Consider the following 23,763-nt stretch of genomic DNA (forward strand, 5'->3'; position numbering starts at 1 on the left):
AGTGGAGGCCACCCCAGCTCCCAAGACAGTGCCCCGCAGAAGACGCCCAAGTGCACTGGACAACAGCGGGGGAGAGGGAAAATCCCCCAGACAGCGCACCCGACAGGGTCCCGAGAGGAAGCCCTAGCACCCCAGACAGCGCCAGGCATTCGCTTCAGCACCTAGGACAGCGCCTTGAAGGGAAGGCTCAGCGCCCTGAATGGGGGGGGGGGGTGAGGACGCCCCAGCACCCTGGATAGCGCCCGGGAGGTCGTCCCATCGCCCTGACAGAGCTCTGCAACGGCACAAGGGCCCTGGACAGCCGTGGGGAGGACTAGAGAAGTCCCCAGACAACGCTCTGGGGGGTGACGCCCGAGCACCATGGACAGCGTGTTCCCCTGCCCTGACCCCCACACAGGAGGCCCCTCCCGGCCGGGACACCTACACAAGAGACCCGCGCATCCATCATTTTTCTTGCCCGAGCAGTGACGGCGACGACACGTGTGCTGCTGAGTGACTGTGGTGGCGTCAGATCTGTCAAGTCCATCGTTAGTCTCCCCTGTGACACAACTTACCACGGCCAGTGTCCGTGTCCCTACAGCGGGCCAAGGCGGGTCCCACACAGGCCGCCCAGCTCTCTGGTCAGCGCACCCAGGGCTAGCCGTCCACGGGCACCCGCGGGTCAGCCGCTGCAGGGGAGGAGCATGGGGCTGCCCACACCACTGGCCATGCAGCGCTGGCCCTCCAGGGGGGCGGGACGGGGCTGGGGCAGGGCTCAGGCTGGAGTGGCCATCCTGAGCTCTCACACCGGAAGACACGCTGCAGCTGGCCAGGCCCTGCGTGTGCAGCCGTGCCGGAAACCAGCACAGGACAGGCCGGGAGGGAGGCCCAGGTCTGTGCAACCCAAGGTCTCCCCACCTGGCCAGCTCTCCTCACCTACAGGGCTAGGGGAGACCCGGAGCCACCCGCTGCCCGCAGCCCCTGCTCCTACCAGTCCATGTGCGGGCAGTCACCTGCCGGCAACGCTGGATACACGCCTGGCCACTTCCCTGGCGCAAGCACAGCTCCCACCGCCCACCCCAGAAGAGCCAACTCTGCCTGGGGCCTGGCCCAGCGAGGACAGACGTGGACGCCGGCCCAGCCACCCAGGGGCCTGGAGGAGGTGCCAAGATATAGGCTCCTGGTGTTCTGGGGCCGCTGTCCCCGGAAGCCTCAGGTTCACTGGTTACGCCCAGCGCAGGTGGGGAGTCGCCGGCCTGGCCCACGGGACACAGCCTCCAGGGCAGCCGTATCTGCCGGGCAGCGTGGCTGCCCCCAGAGCCGCAGGGGACGCGGGAGGGGGGACGGGGAGGGATGCCCCTCCCACTGGATCACACAGTGTGCTCAGGCCCCCTGCCGCCCCCCAGGCATGCAAGAGGGAGCCGGAGGCCGAGGGCATCCCCTCTGAGCCCAGGCCGGGGCCATCCCGGACGCCTGGAAGCAGCTGAGGTTCTGTCGGGGCTCAGGCCACTGTGAGATTTTTTGCAGAGACGCTGGAGGGAGCAGGGGCGGAGGATCTGTGGCTCCCCGAGGGAGCCCCGACAGCGGGCAGACCCCCGCTGGGTCCTCACGGGCACATGGCTTGGCCCGGGCGGTCAGCCAGCAGCAGGCGCTGCCCGTCAGGAAGGCCCTGCCCTCCCCCGCCCCGTGGGCCCCAAGGTGGGCACGTTCCCCCCAGAGCCCTCCCATGCTGGGGTCTCCAGCCACGGGGCAGGCAGTTGGGGCTCCGGTCCCCCGTCCCGCCTTCACAGCCCTCCCGCAGCCGTCGGCATCTGCCCGGCTGCCAGATCCAGCCGCGCCCCAGCCCGCCTGCGCCGCCTTTGCCCACGGACCCACCCGCGCCCGTTCCGGGCGGGCTCCCCACGCCTGGCAGGACGCAGACGTGTGGGCGGTGAGGGGTGACCAGCACCAGCAGAGCAGCCACCTGGGGCTGCGGCCGGTCGTGCCTGGCCCACGAACACCCCGAGACCGGACGCGCGGGTGGGTCCTCCAGGAGGGCGGCGGCGGGGCGGGGCCAGCGTCCTCGGCCCCGGCGGGCGTCTCCCGCCTCTGGGCTGCCGGCCACCGGCGTCTTTACTCACCCGCTTTCCGCGGAGCGGTTTTCTCCGGGGCCCCGAGCCCCCCCACGGCCAGGACAGCCCCAGCCCTGCGCTCCCTCCCGTGCCGGCCCCCGCCCGCCGCGGGCCAGGGCGCGGCCAGCAGCAGGCTCCGCCTCTCCGCGCCCCTCCTGCGGGCCGGCCGCCCGGCGCCCCTGCTCCCCTGGCGCCCCTGCTCCCCCGTGTCACCGGGCGTCGTCCCCGGCCCCTCCCGGGAAGGGCACGCGCGTCTCCTCCTGCCGGCCGCGTCCGACCCCGCCCGCCCACCCGCCGCACCGTTGCTCAGGCGGCCCCGCGGCCGGGCTGGGGCGACGGCCAGCGCAGACCACCGCCCCGGCGGGCGGGCGGGCCGAGGAGGACCCCGCGCAGCCGCCCCCTCTCGCCGCCCGTCGGGGCGCGGCTGTCGCACGCGGGCCGCGTCTGCGTCCTCCGGGCGGAGGCCCAGGAGCGGGGCCGCCGGGTCCACGGCAGGCCGGGAGCACGTCCGCGGTCACCCGCCCGCCCAGGGCTGTGCCGCCGGCCCCCGCAGGTCAGGGCGCCCCGCTCCGTCGGGCCGGGCCGGCGCCGCCTCCCTGGCTCTGGGGCGGGCGGGCGGGGTCGCGGGTGGAGGTGGGGCCTCGGCTGTGGGCGGAGCTGGCCCGGGTGGGCGTGGCTTCTGGTAAGGGGCGGGGTCGCGGGCAGAGGCTGGGGGCCGGCGGGGTGCGGGTGGGGCCTCGGCTGTGGGCGGAGCTGGGCCCTGGTGGGCGGGGTTTAGATTAAGGGGCGGGGCCTCGGCTGTGGGCGGAGCTGGCGCTCGGGTGGTCGGGGCTTCAGGAAGGGGCGGGGCCGGGGCGGGGCGGCTGGACGGCGCGGGGGCTGGGAGGCCCCCTCGGGCCGCGGTCGGGGCCACCCCACGGCGCCCCAGGGAGACGCCTCCCGGCTCTGACCCCAGGACGCGCGGGATGCACCGACTTGTTTTCTGCCACCGCGTCTGAGGCGCTTGTCCCGGCGCCAGGCCCGTGGGGGACAGCGGGGTGGCGGCCAGCCGTGCGCCCTGGGGGGGCGGCCCTGGGGGAGCGGCCTCGGGGCCGGCCGTGGGGGGCCAGGGCCCTGGGGGAGCAGCCTCGGGGGAGCAGCCTCGGGGCCGGCCGTGGGGGGCCAGGGCCAGGGGGGCCAGGCCGTGGGGGCGCAGCCCGGCTGTCCGGGCTTCCCGAGGCCGCGCCCGGCAGCTGCTGCGCCGCGGTGGCCGCAGGGGTCAGGGGTGTCCCCGCGCCTCAGCCCCGCCGCGGGCCGGGCCAGGTCCGCCGCCAGGGCCCGGACGCCGCGGGGCCGGGGCCGCACGTGGTCTGGCGCCCAGAGACGCGGCGGGCGGCGCGGGCGAGGACCGGGGGCCGCGGGCGCCTCTCCCGGTCAGGGTCGGGGCGCGGGGCGGCTCCCGGGGCGCCGCCGGCTCCGCGCAAGGCTCCCCCGCGGGCGGCCGCCGGGGCCGGGTCCTGCCGACGCCTAACGAGCCGCTAACGAGCCGCTAACGAGCCGCCGCCCGCGGCCGCTAACGAGCCCGGGGCGCGCTAACGAGCTCGGGGCCGCGGCGCCCGGAGGCCAATTAGCGCCCGCGGCCCGCCTCGGCCACAGGCGCCTCCGCCCAACGCGCCGCTCCCCGCCCGCGCCGCTCCCGGCTCCCCGCGGCTGCAGCGGCGCCTCCTCTCCGGAGGCGCCCCCGCCCCGCCCCCCCCCGCCCGCGGGGCCGCTCGGCCCCAGGAGCCGCCGCTGGGTGTCCCGCCCGCGCCCCGCCCGCCGCCCGCCCGCCCGGCAGCGCGCAGACAGGGCGCCCCGTCCCGCCGGACCGGCGGCCTCCCGCTGACCCGCACCCGCCCTGCCCTGGCCGGCCCCGCCCGCGGCGCCCGCGCCTCCTCTCGTCGTCCCCAGGGCGGGCGCCGGGCCCCTCTCGGCCAGAACCGCCATTTCCCAGGAACCCCCAAGGTGTCCTGCTGGGGGGCGGGAGCAGCCCCGCCCGCCCGCCCGCGCGGCCCCCCCTCCCGAGACGAGAGGAGACGCGGCTGCTCCTGTGCCCGACAGTCCCGGCACCGGGCGCGTGTCGCCATGGCAACGCTGGCCTGGGGGGGGCCTGGAAACCCGCCAGGGCGGGTCCTACCCAGGACCCGGCTGCAGGCCCTGGGATGGGGCAGCGAGGACAGGGAGCCCCGGACCCCCAGGGCGCAGCCGGCAGGAGCCTGGGCCGCATCCTGGGGACCACGGGGGAGCTGCGTGTGCGCACGCAGAGAAGGGGGCTCCCGTCTGCGGCTCACTGATGCCCCGTACCCCCTCTGCGGTCACCCTGGGGCCCCGCCCTGGCAGCCCCAACTCCCTGATCTCGCCTGTCAGCTTGAAGTCCGGTCCCCCCCAGTGCCATCAAGGGGCTCAGCCAGCGGGGGCTCTCACCGCCCACCCCCACTGTCCCCCGAGTCACCCCAAGTCTGGGAGAAACCCCCGCACTTGTGTCACACACCCCAGGCTGACGGCTGGGCTGAGATGGGGCCGGTGGGCCTGGCATCACTAGGCAGCAGCTTCACGAGAGCCCCCCCAGCCACCCGCTTCCCCGCCGGCAGAGCAAACCCTGAGCACGCGGCTGGGGGGAGCGAGGCCTCGGCCTATGCGCCCAGAGCTGACTGCGCAAAGCGGGGCAAGCTCAGCAGCTCAGGCGAGACGCCGAGACAGGGCCCTCTGGGAGACCCCAACTGAGCAAGCCCCACACTCTGCCCGTGGCAAGCTCCCCCAGATACCAACCCCGGGGTCCCACCTCGTCCTCAAGGGCAGTGTCTGCCCCTCACCAAGATGGACCCAGACAACCCCCAGCACAGCCGCGAAGAGCCCCCCTTTTGCTGGACACGGCACAGGCCACACGAGAGGCCGCCCGCATAGCACAGATGCCCCAGAAGATCCGAGGACACGACCAGCGGGTCGAGGGGCTCCAGCACCCGCCCCAGAGGCAACACCCTGCCAGCCCTGTGGCCCGCTCTGGGCACACCCCTCCCCCTGGAGCTTGGCTTCAGCCTTAGGAGGGCCCAGGGGCTGGGACAACCCAGCTGTGCAACGTTTCTGACCCAGAGCCACAGCCAGGGCATCTGGCCCCAGCGCTTGATGCCCGGAGACTGCGGCACAGGGGATGCGCAGGACGGGGGGCTGCCTAGGGGGTCCGCACCCTGCACCCCACATGGAGAGGACACTTCGGCTGGACCAAGGGACGAAGTGGCGCAGAGCTGAGGAGCGCTAGGAAGGCGCCGCGGGGGGAACTGCCGGCCTGGGGGACGCCGCGGGCGGCGGTGGGAGTGACCCTCAGGGCCACCAGGACATGCCTGAGCAAGGTGGACACCCCCTGCCCACGAAGAATGCCCTGCGACTGGGCCAGGGTGGGCAGAGCCAGCAGAGGGTCTGGCCGGCGCCCCCCAGGAGGGCAGTCGGGGATCCCCAGGAGAAGCCAAGCGGCCAGGGTGAGGGGAGGGCACCCCCCAAGGCAGACCCCACACAAACGCCGGCCCGCGCGGCCCTCATCCCCAAGGCGCTGGCCACGCGGGCACTCGGGGCTTGGGGCCTGAGCGGGCACAACAGGTCAAGGGGACGCACAGCTGCTGGCCGCGGCCCAGCCACCACCCCGGCCCCGCCGGGGCCTCGCGGGGACAAGGACACGGCAGCGTCCGCAGAAGCGCGGCGCCAGGAGGCAGAGGCCAGGCCAGGGCGGGACCCGCCGCCGGGACAAGGGCTGCAGGCCGGCCGGACGCGCCGGACCTCTCCAGAGCAAGCGCAGCCGGGCCCGCGGGGGCCCAGCCTGCCGAGTCTCCTCCTCGGGAGCCGCCGCCACGGGACGGGAGGGCCCAGAGGGACCTGGCCCATTGCCAGGCAGGGAGCGCGGCGGGCAGAGGAGCGGGTGGTGGCTCGGAGCCAGGACCCCCCCCCCCCCCCCCCGCCTTATAAGAGGCACCTCCCGCAGCGAGCAGCACGGCTGGGCCTGGGTCGGGAACCGGCCCTCTCCGCCCGCCGGCGGACGCCAGCCAGGTGGGTCGGCTCGGAGGCTGCCGGCGGGGCTGGGTGGACGGGAGGGGGCGGGGTCCTCCTCCGTCCTCGGCCCCTGCCCCAGGGCGACGGCAGGTGCTGGGCAAGGCCGGGGTGCCCGCGACCTGGCGTCCCTCCTGCCCCCGGAGCACAGGCGGGTCAGGCTGGGCCGGAGCCACCGGCGGGGCAGACCCCAGACCGCCCTGGGCTCCCGGGCAAGCTCCCGGTGGGGACAGGACTCCGGCTGTGGCGGGGCCCGGGGTCGCCCTGCTGCCCTGCGCGGAATCCACGGGCTGGGCAGGGGCTCCGGGGTGGGACACTCAGCAGACGCGGCTCCCGAGGTCCCGTCAGAGCCCAGGGCCCCGGCCCGCACCCGGGGCGACGCCCAGACAGGCCCCCCTACCGCGTCCCCCCAGAGTGACCCCGCGTCCACGGGGGGCGCCGCCCTGCGGCGGTGGGGGTGCGGTTGCCGGACAGCCCGGCCCGGGGCTCAGGGCCGGCGCCGCCCACTCGGTCAGCCTCGGCGGCGCGCGGGCCCGGCCTTTCCTTCCTCAGGCGTCACTGATGTGCAGCGGCGCTCGCGGCCGCAGGGCCCGGACAAGGCCGGGGGCAGTGCGGGCGGCACGGGCGGGAGGCCTCCCCGGCCCTCCAGGCACCCGTGTTCCCCGAGCCGAGAACAGCCCCCCCGCGCCGCCCTCCCGCGGGCCCCAGGCAACAGCCTCCCCGGCGCACCCCCGCCGGCCGCGCCTGACCAAGCGGGCGGCGTCCACCCCGCGGCCGCCCCCGCTCCCCTCGCGGCCCGCGCGCGCCCTCCCTGCCCGCCGCGTCACAGCGCAGCCCCGCTGGACAGCAAGCGCGGCCGGGCGCGCCCAGCACCTGCCCCGCGCGCCCGAGCCCCGTGGGGTCACCCCAGCCACGCAGGGGCCTCTCCCAGGCCGCGGGAGGGAGGACACGGCGCTTTCCCTTCCCTCTGGGGCGGGGCAGCTCCGAGTCCAGGCCGGGGAGCACTGGCCGCAGCGGAGACGGCAGAGGCGCGAGGGGGCGCAGGCCCCGGAGGAAGCGCCCAGAGCCGGCCCTGAGCCCCGGCACCTCTGGAAACGCCTTTTCCTGCGAGAGCAGGAACCCCCAGGCCCGCTGGATCCCAGGGGCTGAAATCCAGGTCTCGGCAGGGCCGCCCTCCCTGGAGTCTGGGGGCGCCGCGACCCTGGGCTGCCCCCCACCTGCGAAGGGGGCCACGTCCTCATGCTGCCCCACCCCTGCTGCCTCCCGCGCCCACGTTTAAGGACCTGGGGGCGACACTGCCCGGCCCGGCCGTCGCCATGACCCAGGACCGCGGCCTCTCTGAGGATCAGTGACGCAGCGACCGCCCGCAGCCACAGCCCCCCACGCGCCACCCAGCGCAGGCGCAGGTGACACCAGTGCAGGCTCTGGACCCCTTTGAGGCGGCGCCGAGCTCCGGGGTCGTGGGGGAGGCGAGCAGGGGTGGGTCTGAGACCCAGAGGAGGGACGAGCCTTGGGCCGTCCCGGCATCCCACAGGCAACTCCCTCCGGTGGGGCCTTCTCCTCGTAGGGACGACAGCCCCGAGAGTGAGGCGCCCCGCGCCTAGCTGGTCGCGGCTGCGGGGACCCTAGTTCCCAAGCAGGTGACGGCTACCTGTCTTGGGGGGGCACACCAAGCCCCTCTGCCACGCGAGGCCCCAAACTCTCAGGCTTCAGGGGCTCGGCTGGAGACACCCTGGGGCGGTGGCATTTCTGTCCAAGTGAGGAGGCTCGTGTCCCGCGGACGGGCCAGGGCGGGCAGCCCACAGCAGTGGACGTGACAGCGGCCAGGGTCCACGGGGTATGAGGAGACAGGTGGCAGCATTTCCCACGAGGCTGCAAGTGCGCCCCGATGCCGGTGTCCTCCCGCAGCCTGGCGGCCCAAGGGGCCCCGCAGGGACACAGGAACAGCCCCGACGTGGGCCGGCCCTGGCCCCAGCTCTGCTCTCAGCGCCTCGCGCGGCACCGACCGTCCACACAGGAGGCCGAGGCCTTGGTCTTCGCCGCCCCCACCCAGTCTAGCTGCAAAGTCACTCCCAGAGGCGTCTCCTGGGTGCCCGCCCTGTGCCAGGTGCAGGGGCAGAGAAACCCCCCTGCGCTGTTACCTGCCACGGTTAAGCGGTCACCGAGCCCTCAAACCAAAGTCTGAAGCGGTTGGATGACAGGGGTTTCTGAGGTAACACTGATATTTGTGTTTTACAGGTATAGGGTCCCCCCTTGGGGTGTTACTCCCCTGCCACGCCCACCCCCGCAGCACTCGCAGCCCACCCCCAGGACGGCAGCCCCCTCCCGCCGCCACCCTCCTCCCCCCCAGCTGCTCCGTTCCGCAATCAGCTTTCTGGGGTCTGTTCTGGGTTTGTCTTCCTCTGGCCCAGGCCTCCCTGCGTCCGGCTTCTCTCTCCTCCACAAGCGCGTGACGCCAGCCAGGAATGCTCTCTCCTTCTGACTACTTCACTGCACGTCGGCCCCTCCAGCTCCATCCACGCCGCTGCGAACGGCACAAGCTTCTCTTTTCGATGGCCGCGTAGTACTCCCCCGTGCACACCCCCGCCTGCCCCACTGGCCTGCACCTGGGCACTCACTGTCCCACGGCCAGGCTGGTGTGGCTGGTGCCGCGACGGCCACGGCAGACCACGGTCCCCTTGAGTCAGTGCTCGCGTCCTTCCGACAGGCACCCAGGAGCGGAACTGCTGGTTACGTGGAAGCTCCTTTGTTAAGAGCACAAAGCAAACGTGAATCAGCTGCCGCCATAGAACAGCTTAGAGGTTTCACATTTGGGGGAAACCAAGCAACCCCCTGATTCTGGCCTCTCTTGAAAAGCAGCAGAGGCTTAGCAGGCGTGATTCCTTGCTTTCTGCTCTACGCAGAGGTGCTCTCCCGCAAGCCGCAGCCAGCCCGCCGTGGCCCAGCACAGCGATGGCGTCCGCACTGGGTGCTGGGAGCTGCTGCTTCGCACAACTCCAGGGAGAGGCGAGGGCGCTTCCCCCGCCCCGCGAAACAGCAGTCTCCAGCTACGCCCGGGCCATCGCAGGCGCTGCGCGAGCTCAGCACAGCCGCGCCTTGGCACAGAGCCCCCATTCCCCCGCCCCCGCCCCCGCCCCCTTATGCCTTGCTGGGCCAGACGCACCGACTCACGCATCCGCGCCCCGGACCCCACAGGAGACGCCTGCGTGGGGGGTTCCACAGCGCCCCTCCAAGCTCAGCTCACCCAACTTCTCCGCCCTCTCCCCCAGGCCTGCGACTGCCACGGCCTCCGTGTGCGGCGCCTGCGCGGCCCGGTCTCCAGAGGCAGAACATGGCCAACCTCACGTCGGTGTCCGTCTTCCTCCTGCGGGGCTTCTCGGCTGTCCCTGAGCTGCAGCTGCTCAGCACGGCCATCTTCCTTCTCATCTACCTGGCCGCTCTCCTGGGCAACGTGTCCATCGTGGCCGCCGTGACGTTCGACGCCCGGCTGCACACGCCCATGTACTTCTTCCTCAAACACCTGTCGCTGGTGGACATCTGCTCCACGTCCACCACGCTGCCCCGGGCCCTGCTGGCCACCGTGCTGGGCTCCGGGGAGATCTCCCTGCCGGCGTGCGCGTCTCAACTCTTCGCCTTTGTCTGCCTGGGGTCGACGGAGTGTTTTCTCATCACCTCCATGGCCTACGACCGCTGCCTGGCCATCTACCGGCCCCTGGTGTACAGGGTGGCCATGAGCCCCCAGGCCTGCGTGGCCCTGGTGGCGGCAGCCTGGGGCAGCGGGCTGCTCTTCTCCGCCTTCCACACGGCCAACACCTTCTCCCTGCCCTTCTGCGGCCCCAACGTGGTCGACCACTTCTTCTGCGACATCCCCCCGCTCCTGCGCCTCGCCTGCGCCGACGCGGAAGTGCACGAGGCCGCGGGCTTCGCCGCCAGTGGCTGCATCATCATGAGCTGCTTCGTCCTCACTGTCCTGTCCTACGTCCGCATCCTGGCCACGGTGCTGCGGATCCGCTCGGCGGCCGGTCGCTGGAAGGCTTTCTCCACGTGCTCCTCCCACCTGGCCACCGTGCTGCTGTTCTACGGCACCGGCAGCTCCGCCTACATGCAGCCCACAGCCCACTACTCCCCGCTCCAAGGGCGCATGGCTGCGGTCTTCTACTCCGTCCTCACGCCCACCCTGAACCCGCTCATCTACAGCCTGAGGAACAAGGACATGAAGGGCGCCCTGCGGAAGCTCTACCTCCAGGTGCCGTCCTAGGCCCCGGGAGGGACCTGGAAGCCCGCCCGCCAAGGGTGCGCCTGGTGGGCGTGGGGGGGCGTGACGCCTCCGGCCAAAGGCCACAAAGCCGGGCAGCGAGTCCCGGGGGATGCCCCAGTAGATGTCAGGTAAGATGGAGACAGGCCAGCGTGCGCCAAATGTAGGCAGGTGGTGGTGTATGTATTGGGGGGGGGGGGAGGCAGGCATTTAAACAGTGGGAGTCATCCCGCCCGCGAGACCAAAGACCCGTGTCCTGGAGCGTGTGTCCGACAGGGGCCTCCACGGCTCCTCAGATGCCACGGGTCCCCACTAGTGGGCAGCGGCGCTCAGCAGTAGCCGTTCTTCACCAGCATCCATGCGAAACGCAAGTCAGTGGCTTCCTCCGGAGAAGTGACTATCCCCGAAGATGAACAGGTGGGGCTGCCCCTGGCGAGACTGGGCTAACAGTGACCAGTGGCCCTTCCCGCAGCTCTAGAGTGCTGGGTTTGGGGTTCAGATGCACAGAGAGCAAATAACACGCTTTACGCCATGCCGCCGGCTGACTTCTCTGTGTGTAAATGCCTGTGCTTGAGGTGACCCGGGGGTGGCTGTGCCTAAGTCCTCCCGAGGCCTGACCCTCCTACCTTCTTGCAATCCCAAGGTCACCTGATGCCCGGGGCAGACTAGTGCCCGTTCAAAATTCAGCTACAGAAAGGGGGAGGCGGCAAAGGGCGAGCAACGTGATTTCACGGGGCCCAGAGGCCGTTACACATCACCCCTGCCAGCAGCCCGCTGGCGAGCGATGAGCCCCTGGCCATGCCGACCTGCGCAGGCGGCAGGGAAATGCCTCAGCTGGCTTTCCAGATGCCCAGATGAAGGCCAGGAAAGGAGAGAGACCCCCACATACTGTTACTCACCCCTCCAGGCCTGACTCCCACCCTGCCGCCGTCTACCCGGCTGTCCACCCCCTCATCATGCAGAGGTCTTCCCCCGCCCCCAGGCCCCGTCCTGGACACTTCCACACGCATCACCCCAGCACTCAGACACCTCAGTGACGCCTTTGTCACCCACCTCACCGTGCACCTAGAAAAGTAAGACTCGGACAGCTCGGGGACCCCCGGAGTGGAGACAGGTGGGGACTTGGGCGCTGCGCTCCAGAAACGCCTGGGTCCCGCGCGCTGACTGTTGTGGGAAAGCCCCAGCCATGTCTCCTGGACCTTAAACTCTTGCTTGTTGGGACTTTTCTGGGGTGGGGGGAGCTTCAGCAGCGGGTGGCGGAGCCACCAACGGAGCCCTGCAGGGCACAGGCCTCGCCCCTGCTGGAGACCACCACCCCGCGGTCAGACGGGACGGGAGGGCCATGAAGTGGCCTGAGAGGGCGACGGCGCGGGCCCAGCCGTGGGCGCAGGCCGTTCCCTGGGGGCTGGCCGGGGTGGAGCCACCCTGAGGTGACCCGTCCCCGGCGGCGGCCTCTGCCTTCGGCCAAGAGGCCGTGTCTGAGGTGGCGCGGGTCCCGCGCGCCCAGGCCTGCTCACCGCCGCGAGAACAGGCGGGCACGGGGGGCGCCCCGGCTCCGGCCTCACACTTGGGGTCTCAGCCGCAGCGCCACCTCCTCGCAGGGGCGGGCCCGTCCAGGTCGCCCCCCACCCCACCCCACCCCCCACCCCACCCCACCCCACCCCACCCCACCCCCGTCTCCGCGGGCAGGGCGGGCCCGCCGCGCACCCCGGCTTGTGGCGTCGGGCCGGACCCCGGACACAAACGGCAGCGAGCCCGGAGCGGCGGGCGTGGGGGCGGCCCGTCCCCCGGAAACCCCCCGTCGGACGCCCCTCCCGGGTCAGAGCACACGCGGCAGGACGGGGCGCTGGGGGAGACGCTGCCGCCTCGGGGCAGCACCCTCGGGCCCGGCCGCCCCCCAAGCCCGCCCTCCCAGCCCTCGCGGGGGTCCCCAGCGCGGCCACGGCGCCCCGCCCGCGCACCCTTGCTCACCTGCTGGGCTCCGGGCCGCCCCGCTCGGCCGCGCCCGCCAGCCCACGCGGCAGCCGCGTTCCAGAACCTTCGACGGCGACGCTCGAGGACAGCGCCTCTCACGGACCCCCGCGCCCGCGGGCACTTCCGCTTCCGCGTGGGGGCGGGGCGTCCAGGCTGAGGGCGGGGCGGCGGCGTGGGGCGGGGCGTCCGGGCTGTGGGCGGGGCGGCGGCGTGGGGGCGGGGCGCAGGGCTGTGGGCGGGGCGGCGGGCTGTGGGCGGGGCGTCCGGGCTGTGGGCGGGGCGGCGGCGTGGGGGCGGGGCGCCGGGCGGGGGCGGGGCGCCGGCTTGCGTCCGCCCCGCCCTGCGCGTGCAGCCAGGTGCGTGCACCTGCTCCGGGCGCGTGCGCAGGGGTGCGCCAGGCGCGCTCTGTCCGGCGTGTGCGCGCCCGCAGGTGCCTGTGTGACCTCGGCCGGGCGTCACCCTCCAGGTCCGGGGCGCCTTCGGGGCGCGCGAGCAGCAGGGGGGGCCTCTCCGCACGGGCCCAGGCGCGCCTCGCCCCAGGAGTCCGGGCCGCCCTGGCCTTACACCGGGGTCCCCGAGCCTCGTTTTCCACGGCCCCCCAGGGCTCCTGCAGTCACGGGGCGCGGGCCCGGGGTTGCTGGGGCGGGGCCTGCCCTGCGCTTGGCAGCCCGCGGGTCCCGGGCTGCCGTGACGAGTGGCGGAGCTGGTGGCTCCCGGCCGGAGGCCCGAGGTCTGGGCCCCTGGGCCGACAGCGCGGCCTTGCTCGGCTGCTGGCCTGGGGCGCGGCGCCCCCAGACAGGTGCGGCGCCCCCCGCTCCTCTCGACAGATCCAGTCTGGCGGCAGCAGGTCCTTTGGCTGGACGCCCCGCCCCGTCGCCCGTCCTCCGTCCCCCCCACGGGCCGGGACCTGGGCCTGCGCCCACCGCGGGCGCTGCAGCGCGGCCCCGCCCAAGCCTGTCGTGTACTGAAAGGCCGAGGGGGTCAGGCGCCCGGGCGGCGGGTCCTGCACGTCCCCCTCAGCGTCCCACCGGGAGCGAACTGGGATGCGGTGGCCGGGCCCAGCCTGGACCCGCCAGGCCGCCGCTGTCGGTGCTGGGGGCTCCCGCTGGGGTCCAGGGCGGGGCGTGCAGCTCCCCAGCCCGCCCCAAGCTTGCGCGCACCTCCGACTGTCCCCCACGGTTTTCGGCAACATTTCGGGAGCCTCTGCAGCCTCCCAAGAGCCTCTGGTGGGGCGATGTTGAGGGGACCCCTTCCTGGGATGCTGGCTTCGGATGAGAAATGTCGCAGAGCCCCGCACAGGCAACCGCCAGGAGGGACAGCCGCCACGGTGTGAGGACGGGACCTGGAGGCGCGCGGGGCTACCGCGGACAGGGGGCGACGGTGTCCCGCTCCTGGGGTTAAACCAACAGTGTTTATTCCCCGAAGCCAGGCAGGAGTTCACTTTGGTGGTCAGCGAGAGGTTTTTTTAATGTATGCACAAATTTTCAATTGAAAGAATAACAAAGTTCTGTCTTTCCATAAAAACACACACTTTGGGGCCTTCCTGGTGGCGCAGCAGGTGGAGTGCAGCGCTGTGAGTCTGTCCGCAGCCTCTGCAGCACGGGTTCCATCCCCGGCCAGGGGGCTACCCACAGGGCGCAGCAGACCTCTCCTGTCTCCCCGCTGCTCCCCTCAGCAGCGGATTTCAGTCAGTCTGCCTGTTCTGTTCCCCACTGTGTCTCTGGGGAGTCCTCTCACCCCCCCACACCTGTGGCCTGCGCCCCAGTTCTTGTATGCATAAATAAATCTTTAAAAAAAAAGGCTTATACTTTAAAAAATATATACACACACTTCGAAGGCACTTTAAGACTCATTAAATACAAGATGTAAAAATTAAAAATAACACATCCAGCATACGGGAAGGTGACAAGTCAATGAGCTGGCCCAGCTATAGGGCTGACACTACAAAATAATAATAGGACCGTATGCGTTGTTTAATAACCGATGCCACCTCTTTCCAAGATGCATCAAAGTGGATTCCAGCGGCCAAGCACATTTAGATACAATAATAAAAACTGCAGAGTGAAACACTCATGTCTCACAGGTTCGATTCTGCGGCCGACTTGGTAAGAAAAACCGGGATCCAGCCGTGTTCAAATTAAAACCTTGTCAAAAATAATCTCAAAGAAAACGCCAAACTGCAGAAACGTTTGGTGAAATGAATTTTCTGTGTGGTCTAAAGAGAGTGTCCACCAAACCACAGACCACGCAGAGAGGAAAGAGAATTGCCCAAGAGCCGCCAGGAAAGGCGCAGTCACTGCCCTTACGGGCCCGAGGACACAGTCAAGGCGGGACGCGCACCACCGGCTCGGCGGAGGGGACGCGGCGCAGAGCCCGAAGCCGAGAGGGTGGCGGAGCAGGCCGGGCTCACCAGCGCGGCGCAGGCCGCTCGGTGCAGGGGTGCAGGGGTGCAAGGGTGCAGGGGTGCAGGGGCGTAGGGGTGCGGGGGCCCAGGGGCGCAGGGGTGCAGGGGCGCAGGGGCGCAGGGGTGCAGGGGCGCAGGGGTGTAGGGGTGCAGGAGCGCAGGGGTGCAGGGGCTCAGGGGCGCGAGCGTCAGGAAGCGTAAGGCCAGCGACCCCCGCCCGACCCGGCCGTCTGTTCCCTTCAGTGGAATCAATCCGAGCCCGTCCCTGTGGAAACCTGAACTCTGAGAAGCGGTTTGAGGGGCGCACATCCGTCACGATGCAGTGGCCGCGACAGCGAGGGGGCGGGCGGACGGCAGAGCCGCGCGGCAGGTCTGGGCCCCCCGCAGCCCGCGGAGGGGACCCGGCAGCCCCGGGTGGCGGCGCAGCCACAGTGGGAAGACCCTGTCCAGCCCCGGGCGGCGGGAGCACCAGCGTCAGGACGATGAACCGTGACAACAGGCAACACAGGCGGGAGGGCGAACAGGCGCCGGCACCCCGAAACCAGCCTGCTCCCCAGGCGCCGCGCCAACACGGGCGGGCGTGAGCCTCGCAGAGGAGGGCGGCCCCTGTGAGGGTGAGTGCCCCCCACAGCTCCGCAGGGGGGACTTTCGGGGCTGGTGGGCCGAGCGGCGCGACGGGGAAGACGGCTCAGGGGCCCCGTGCGGAGCACTGAGGGGCCCGGAGGGCTCTTGTTTCCACACAGAAAATAAGATCGGGGAAGGCAGCAGGCGAGCGGGGTGCGCACGTGTGGGGGACGTGGGACCCGTGGCCCCCGCTGGGCTGGGGCGTCAGGGAGAGGCGGGGGAAGCCGGTGCGCTGGCTGCTCCGCCCGGGCAGGGCCTCCCTCCAGGGCTCACCTCAGACCCTGCCGGCCGCGCCCGGGGGACCGCTCGGGACCGTCAGGCACAGGCCGATGGTTCTCAGAGCCTTCGGATGCACACACGCTGGGCCCGGGGCCTCTCCCCAGGCCGTGTGCAGGGACAGGAGCACCGCGCGAGGGAGACGCTTGGGCCCAAGAGGTGACGGGGAAGAGGCACCCGGGGGACACATTACAAGCCACTCGTCTCCGACCCTCGAGGGTTAGTGAAATGAATTGGGGCTCATCTACACAAACAGGCGGAAGGCGGGGCTGAGGGAAGACACTTGGGGTCTGTTGTGGGCATGGATGTATCAGAATAAAACATGGCCGCCTTTGGGGCGATGTTAACGGTGCGATTCCATCTAAAACATCGCATTTTAAAAATCCCTGTGGGTCCACGCCCAGGGAGCTGCCTAGAGGTGACCCGTTTTAGCAGCAGGAATATCCGGAAGAGGAAAATATGAAATAGTCGATGAAGAAAAAATACACGTTATTTTCTTTTTTTAAAAAAAGATCTATTTAATCATGCACACAAGAGCTGGGGTACAGGCCAGAGGTGTGGGGGTGAGAGGATCCACCAGAGACAGAGCGGGGAGCAGAACAGGGGGCTCCACTGAAACCCACAGCTGGGGGGAGCAGCGGGGAGACGGGGGAGGCCTGCTGCGCCCTGTGGGCATGTGCTGCAGCGGCTGCGGACAGCCTCGTGGTGCTGTCGCCCCTGCGCCCCCAGGGAGGCCCCATGTTGTTTTCTAACCCTCAAGGAAAGTGTGTTCATGGCATAACCGCGCGCACCAAGCTTACAACACATGAAAGAAACAGAGAAGCTGAACGCAGGACGGCCCGGCGAGCGCCCGGAGGGGCTGAGGGAGGCCGGGTACAAAGCGCTCGGAGGTGACTGAAAGTTCTGCCTTTCACGTACGCGTCGGAGTTTTGAAAACCAGAGATGAGGCGACGGGAAGAAAAGGTACTGAGGAAACCACCACGCGGGTGGAGCGTGGATTGAGCACGACCTGCAAAGCAAAGAGTGAAGGGACCGAGCTGGGCCAGGGCCTGGGTCAAGCTGTGAGGAACGGGCGGGGGAAGACACGAGAGTCCCAGGGCAGGGGGAGGGGTCACCGCGGGCCGGGCCAGGGGAGCGCGACCCGGAGGAGCTGCGCGGACACGGGCGCCCACTCGGAAGGGCCCTCGGGGCCAGAGCCGGGGCGACTTGCGCAGCGCGAGAGAGGACGGTGCTGAGTTGTGGCCGCGGTGAATAACCGGCTGACTAAACAGCGGGGAGCACAGATCTTCCTCCCGGAGACTCCGGGTCACCCGCTGTGGCCGGGACGCGGCCGGAAAGACGGTCAGGACAGCACGGCGAGGAGCAGCCCCGGAGGCCAGGCCGGCGCCGGGAGCGCGGCAGGCGCGGGAGACCGGGACACCGGCGTGGCCTCCGAGGCCGCAGGTTCTCCGTGAGCCCGGGGCAGTCGGCCGCGGCGCCCCGCAGAGAACCGCAGCGGCGGCGCGAGGCGGGTCCCCAGGGGCCGCGGGACAGCGAGGGGCCGGCGGCCGCAGGACCGGACCCCAGTTCGCAGCGGCAGGGCCGGGCCGCGGCGGGAGCGGGCAGCGGGGAGTCCCTCGGGGACCGCGTGAGCCACGGACGAGAGCCCCGCGGGGCGGCAGCGTCCAGGGAGCCGCGTCCTTCTCGTTTCCCGGCTGGGACCCACCCCGGGGTCACCTCGGGCAGGCGCCGTGAGAAGCGGGGCGGTGAGGAAACAGCGGCGCCCCAGCCCCCCGCGAGGGGTCCGGCTGTGGGAGGCCCGGGCGGCCGCTGGGCCCCGTCCAAGCCCGGGACGGCCAGCCTGGCGACGACGCGGGACGCAGCGGGCAGGGGCCCCGGCGCCACCCGGGACGCGCCCCTCTGCGGGAGAAGGGAGCTGCCGCGCGGGGCGGAGGCGAAGCGGCCGAGCTCGCGCCGCCCGAGAAGACCCCGGGCTGCTTGGAAACAGGCTTTGGAAAGGAAGAAGGACGAGCCCCGCCGACGGTGACGGAGAACGACCGGACTCCCCTGGCGGGTACCGCGCTCCGCCCTCGGGGCCCGGCACGCCGGGCTCAGCGCACACGCGCCCGAGTTCGCGTCCCCGAGGGCCTCGGCTCGCGCTCAGCCCGCGGAGGAGCGGCTGCCCCGCGGGGCACTTCTGAGGCCGACACCGCGCGTGGCCGGCTCTCCGCGGCCCGAGCGGTCTCCAGAGGCGGCGGCGACAGCCCTCGGTGTCCACGGCCTCCTCCGCGGCTCGACCCAGGCGGGCCCGCGGGCGGCCCGGAGTCTCACGCGCTTCACCTGCGGGACGGAACCAACACCCTGCCCGGGTCAGGCCTTCCCCGAGACGCCGCGTCAGGCGCGGGAGCCCCAGGCGCCCCGGAAGCGCCGCCAGCTCGCCAGCCCGCGGGGACGGTGCAGCCAGCCTCAGCGCCCCCCAACGCGCCCCGCGCCGCAGACGCCCCCAGTCACGCGGGCTCTCCCGCAAAAGCTCGGCGGCCAGGTTGCCTGCTGGGCGCGCCCCGCCACGGATTCCGCTGGGAAGGGCAAAGCCAAGCGGCTGCCGCGCGCCCCCGCCCGGGGCCAGGCCTGTCCGGGTCTTGCCTACAACAAAGTCTCCGGGTGTCTCGCCCCGTGACCGCCGGAGCGCGGGGTCCCTTTGGCCAGAGGCCCGCTCTCGCCCCCGCGGCCGCGCAGCTGGTGTTTTCAGCGCGCCCTGCCGGGTCGCTACGACCTTTGCAAGGGCCCGAGGCCTCCCCCTTAGTCTCCCCACGTCCGGGCAGCGCCCGCTCAGCAGCCGCCGCGCCCGGGCCCGCCCTGGGAGTGCAGCTGGTAGTGCTGGGTGAGGTTGGAGGGGCGGCTGAAGCAGCGCCCGCACAGCTGGCACTGGCAGGGCCTGTCGCGCGTGTGCACGCGGTGGTGCTGCGCCAGGTGTGCGCGCCGGGCGAAGGTGCGGCCGCAGTCACAGCACTCGTGGGCCCGCTCGCCCGCGCTGTCCTGCGGCCGCCGGTAGCGGATGGCGAAGGTCCTGCCGCGGGGCAGCCCGGGGGGGCCGGCGCCGGCCTCATGGGCCCGCAGGTGCCGGGCGAGGGGCCCCTCGGGGAGGAGCGCCGAGCGGCCCTGGGCGCACACGCTGCCGTCCCTCGGGCCGGGGACCCTGACAAGGCGGCCGGCCTGCGGGGCGGGAGGCGCGCGCCCCGGGGTGCCCCTGCGGCAGCCGGCCTGCTGGTGCGCGGCGAGCTGCGGCTTGAGGAGGAAGGCCTGCCCGCACCCCCCAGGTGCCAAGGGCCGCGGCCCCGTGCGCACCTGCTCGTGCCCCGCCTGGGCCGCGGGGGCGATGAAGGTTCGCGGGCACAGCCCACGCCTGCCAGGCCTGCTGTCGGGGAGCACGGCCGCGCCGTCCAGGGCCCGGGGACCGGGGGGGACACCGGCGGTCCGGCCCTTCCCGAGGGGCCCCGCTGAGTCCCCGCCATCGCAGTTCCTTCCCCGGGGCAGGGTCCGCGGGTCACTCACCGCCGCAGGACTGCGCAGACTGGCCGGGCGCAACTCCGGGGCCCCCTCCGGGGCCGGCTCCCCGCCGGCCCGGCCCACCTCGCTGCCCTCCGCGCCGCCCGCGCCCGACTCCTCCCAGGACGGCGTCTGCTCCCCGGCGCCCACCTCGCCTGGAAGAAGCGGAGAACTCCTGTCGTCCCCAGGACCCGCCGCAGAAACACGGGAGGGCGCCGACAGTGGGGGGCGCGGGGAGGCTCGGGCTCTGCAGCCCAACGGGGGGCCCGGGAAGGGGGCGGGAGGGCTGGGCGAAGGCACGGGGCCCACCTGGCGCACTGGTGCCGAGGACGGCCGGCCGTGGCCGGGCGGGGCGCTGCCGGCCCCACCGCGGAGGTCCGTGGCCACCCCGGGCAGGGCCCGTCGCCTCACACGGGGCCCCGCAGGCGGCCCGAGCCGCTCCTCTTCCGGCTCCTGAAGGAGCTCACGGACCCCGGGGCGCGTCCACTGCCCCCCCCACACCCCCCCGTCCCCCTCCCCCTGGGACTTCCGCCCCACGCCCCTCTCGGCCGTCCAGGCTCCCCCAGCGAGGCCTCCCGCCGGGCCACCCTGACGCCCTCTGGCCCGGCCGGCGAGAGGGTCGCGTCGTCGTGTTACAGCCGCGACTTTGGAGACTCCAGAAGGTTCTCGTGCGGGAGCCACAGGAGAGAGACAGCGAGAGACGGGAGAGCCCAGCGCAGGGGGTGAAGGGCGCGGGCAGGGAGCCTGGGGGTCGGCGGCCGAGCAGCCGGCAGAGGGGACACGGGGGCGCGGGGGCAGAAGCGCCTCGGCCTCGCCTCGCCCGGCGCGCAGGAAGAGCAGCCCCGGCGGGCGCGGAACACGGGAGGCCGGGGAGGAGCCGGGCCCCGGTGGGCTGAGGGGCTCCCGCTGCGGGGGGAGCTCGGAGCCCAGGAGGGGTGGAGCCCGCGAGTCTGGGAGCCGCGGCTCGCCTCGTCCCTGCTGCCCCCACCACCGGCCACGCTCCCGACCCCTCCCGCTGACGGCCCCTGGCTCCCCCCGCACCAGGGCCCTGGGCCGTGGCACCGTCCTCCTCCTCCAGCCGCCGCCCCTCCGCCGCCGCCTCCAGCCGCGAGATCACGTCGGGTTTGGGGAACGGGCGTCCTGTTGAGGAAGGAGACTCAGAACGGGGCTCTGCCCCCACCCGCGGCAACGCCCGGCCCGGGAGCTGAGGGCTCCGGGCCAGCGAAATCCACACGCCGGGAAAATGAGGCTGAGTCCGGGACCCCCCAGGGGACATCGGTGGGGAAAATGAGGCCGAGTCCGGGACCCCCCAGGGGACATCGGTGGGGACATCAGTGGGGACGCGGCTGCCGGGCTGCGGGGCAGGAGGCAGCACTGCTGTCGGCTGGCGGGGGAGGGGCCTGCTGACCGCCGCGGCCCGGCGCGTCCACTGAAGCGCGGCGACCGAGACAGGCAGCCTGGGCTCCTGAGTGATGACTTCTGCTCAGTCCCTGGCCGGCATCTTGCCAGATGTTAACCATGAGGCAGGATGGACCTGGGGGCCCGTGACTGCTGACCCTTGGCTGACCCCTCGGTGTGCAGCCACTGCACATCCGACCGCGTCCAGCTGCCAGTGCAAACCTTCCAGAACCGTGTAGAAACTGAGGGTGCCTATAAGCCCCTGACCTCCTGCCGGGCTCAGCCTTGGGGTGCGAGTGTGCGGCACCAGCGCGGGGCAGCAAACCTGCTTCCTGCCAGCCCTGGAGTCCCAGTTTCCCGGGTGCCATGACCACCACCCGCAAGCAGGGTCCGGCACGGACGCTGGAAGCGCCGGCACCACAGGCCCAAGACCGTGCTCCAGCCGGAAAGGAGCCGAGCTCAGCCCAGGACCTCAGGCCGTGGCCGCTCAGGAAGTGCAGGCCCCTGCACCCCGGACAGCCTTCACCCCGCTGGTCTCCACCCCAGCGTCCCCGGGCTGCCATCGCTGCACACCCGCCGTCCAAGTTTTGTTCTCCCAAGACGGCTGAAATCCTCACGCTGAGGTGACGCTGCTCATCACGAGGTGCTCAGATCATGAGGGGGACCCCCGTGAGTGGGACCCATGCCCTTATAAAAGAGGGCCCAGAGGCCCCAGGCCCTGTCACGTCAGGGTGGACACCGCGAGGTGGGAGAGGGACGGCTCCTGTGTGCCCCCGCACCCTGGTCTGGGGCTCGGAGCCGCAGCGCGGGCAGAGAGAAACCCTGCTGTCTAGAGGCCGCAGGGCCCCGACGTGCAGCAGCAACCCAGGCGCCAGCTTCATGTTTACTCGGTGATTCTGCCCCAGGGAAGTCAGCGCCACGTGAGCAGAGACGCCCGTCGTGTCCTGCCCCTGCCGGCCGCGCCGCGCGCTCCTGACGAGGGAGCGGACGAGGCCTGCGTCTGGGCCCGACGTGGCTCTCCCAGTGGAATTCAGCATTTCCCCGCCGGCCTCCCGTTAGCTCAAACCCGCTTCATGGCAGCGGAAGCTTTGCGTCAACCCTCCGCCTCCGCGGTCGTGTGCCAAGAGCACGTCTGTCCAGACCGGGCAACAGACGGCAAAGCAGACACTGAGCGCCAAGCGGCGCGGCTGCCCGCCTCGGCCCGGCGGCTCTGCGGGGACGGGACCCTGGGCACGCGCGAGCGAGCACGGAGCTGACCCCGGGGGGGCGGAAGGGCCTGTGGGGGGAGGATTTGCTCTCTCACCCACCCGGTTTGGTGCGAACACCCGTCCCCGCCCTGAGCCCGCTGGCCTGCGAGCCGCCTTCTGAGGAGGGAGGGGGTGGAGAACAGGGGGCAGCCTGGCTCCCCGGGGCGCTCACCCAGCGAGACCAGGTTCCTGTAGTTCTCCAGCATCACCTCCCGGTACAGGGTCCTCTGAGGGGCGCTGAGGCAGCTCAGTTCCTCCGGGCTCAAGTCCACAGCCACGTCCTCAAAAGTCACCAGCTCCTACAACACGAGACACGCCTGAGTGGGGGGGCCCGGAGACGCCCCAGGGAGGGGGACGAGCCGTCACCGCCTCAGCAGCAGGCCCCGAGCGCCCTCTCGGGAGGTGGCAGCCTGGCGAGGCGACCTCCTGGCCCCGCCGAGAAGCGGGCGCAGCGGGCGGTGCAGCGGGCGGAGCCGCGGCCTCGGAACCGGAAGGGGGTGCCGGGAAGTCCTGGCTCGGGAGCTCCGCGTCGCCTGAACGCTCAGCCTCGTCAGTCGAGGCCGGCGCGGAGCAGAACGACCCAGGCCCTCTCGTGCCCATCACCCGGCAAAGACGAAGACCCTGACGGAGCCGAGCGGCGTGGAGAAGGCGCCCCGGGCCGCCCGTGAGGTGCTGCCGGAATGTGGGGGCCCAGCCGGTGCCGCCCAACCCCCCCCCACGTCCCTGCCCGTGCGCCCCGGAGACAGCTTCGCGCACAGCCGCACCGGCCTCCCCAGCGGGACGGCCCGGCGCCCCCGCGCGTGCCCCCGAGGGCCGGGTGGGAAGAGCGCGGGGGGCGCCAGCCCGGTCACACGCCCCTCTGCGCGGGCACCCCCGAACGTGGCTGGAGCGGGGGACCGGGCCGCGAGCCCCGCGCAGCCGTGGCCCGGGCTCCCGCTTAGGTTTTGTCTTTGCAACCCCTCCGGCCGCGCCGGCCGCGCGCTCTAGCAGACGTGTCAGATCCCCGTCGCCCGAAGTGCGGGCTTCCCGGGCAGGTGCGGCGGGCCTCGACCCGGCCGCCCGCTGAGGCCCTCACAGCCGCCCCGCGGGGAGGACAGGGGCTCCCGCCGGCCACGCCTCCCTTCGGCCCCTCCTCACTCCGTTACCTGGGCGGCCCCTGCGGGCGTCCCTGCGGGGGACCCTCCAGGCCGGCGCTGCAGGGACACAGGAAGGCTGCTCTCAGGACACCGTCTGGAACAGCTTCCCGCCTCGCTTCCCTCGTCTCTTCCTCGGGGACACACCTCGGGCCGCCCTCCCCGCCACCCTGCCCTCCGGGAGTGCGCGCCGGTGGGGAGACGCGCAGCACGGGCGCCTCGCGACGGGGGCACGTCTTTCAGGAAAGAAGGCTCAGCAGAGCATCGCGTCCCCTAAGAGCTGCCGCTCGCTCCCCGTAGGCAAGGGAAGCACGAGGTGGTTTCCATAAGGCCGGAAGCAGAAGCAAAAACGCAACAGCCAACACAACAGTTCCAAGACCTCAAGACGCCGGCGATGAGAAAGCTGGGGTGTATGGGCGGAGGGAAGGGCGGCAGGGAAGACAGCAGGGAAGGGGATACAAAGCGTTAGAAGTGGGGGCCTCCTTGGGGTGCAGAGGTTGAAGTCTCATCACTATCGCCAGCCACTGCGGGAAGAGTTCGATCTCCGGCCAGGGAGTGACCCACAAAGCACAGCAGACCTCTCCTGTCTCCCCGCTGCTCCCCTCAGCAGTGTGTTTCAGTAGATCCGCCTGTTCTGCTCCCCGCTCTGTCTCTGGGGAGTCCTCTCCTCCCGGCACCTCTGGCCTGCACCCAGCTCTTGGATACACAAATAAATCTATCTTTAAAAATAAAAAACATGGCCTCCCCTGGTGGCGCAGCAGTTGAGCGCTGGGCTGGGAAGCTG

The 23,763-nt window shown here is 71.8% G+C and overlaps 2 protein-coding genes across 2 annotated transcripts; one reads left to right on the plus strand and one right to left on the minus strand.

Moving 5' to 3' along the window:
• Nucleotides 1-9,454: 9,454 nt before the first annotated feature.
• LOC119249778 (olfactory receptor 9G4-like) lies at nucleotides 9,455-10,450 on the plus strand. Its single transcript, XM_037517254.2, has one exon. The coding sequence runs from the start codon at nucleotides 9,475-9,477 to the stop codon at nucleotides 10,399-10,401; it is 927 nt and encodes a 308-aa protein (XP_037373151.1). The 5' UTR covers nucleotides 9,455-9,474; the 3' UTR covers nucleotides 10,402-10,450.
• Nucleotides 10,451-17,018: 6,568 nt separating this feature from the next.
• On the minus strand, nucleotides 17,019-22,446 carry ZIM2 (zinc finger imprinted 2). Its single transcript, XM_037515630.1, has 5 exons — nucleotides 22,270-22,446; nucleotides 22,019-22,145; nucleotides 20,243-20,341; nucleotides 18,511-20,151; nucleotides 17,019-18,298 (listed from the first exon to the last, which is right to left on the minus strand). Exons 1-5 carry the CDS (start codon nucleotides 22,444-22,446, stop codon nucleotides 17,019-17,021), a joined length of 3,324 nt encoding a protein of 1,107 aa, XP_037371527.1.
• Nucleotides 22,447-23,763: the final 1,317 nt, after the last annotated feature.

The sequence above is a fragment of the Talpa occidentalis genome, unplaced genomic scaffold, assembly GCF_014898055.3.
Source record: "Talpa occidentalis isolate TD23 unplaced genomic scaffold, MPIMG_talOcc4v2.1 talOcc4.17, whole genome shotgun sequence".
Taxonomy (NCBI): Eukaryota; Metazoa; Chordata; class Mammalia; order Eulipotyphla; family Talpidae; genus Talpa; species Talpa occidentalis.

Excerpts from the sequence above, each read along its gene's own strand:
- LOC119249778 (XM_037517254.2), top strand. The coding sequence starts at position 9,475 with ATGGCCAACCTCACGTCGGTGTCCGTCTTCCTCCTGCGGGGCTTCTCG.
- ZIM2 (XM_037515630.1), bottom strand. The coding sequence starts at position 22,446 with ATGGGCACGAGAGGGCCTGGGTCGTTCTGCTCCGCGCCGGCCTCGACT. Across the intron at positions 20,152-20,242 it reads TGCCACGGCCCAGGGCCCTG|ACTCGCGGGCTCCACCCCTC; the intron begins GTGCGGGGGGAG and ends CGCGGCTCCCAG. Across the intron at positions 18,299-18,510 it reads CTACCAGCTGCACTCCCAGG|GCAAGACCCGGACAGGCCTG; the intron begins GCGGGCCCGGGC and ends ACTTTGTTGTAG.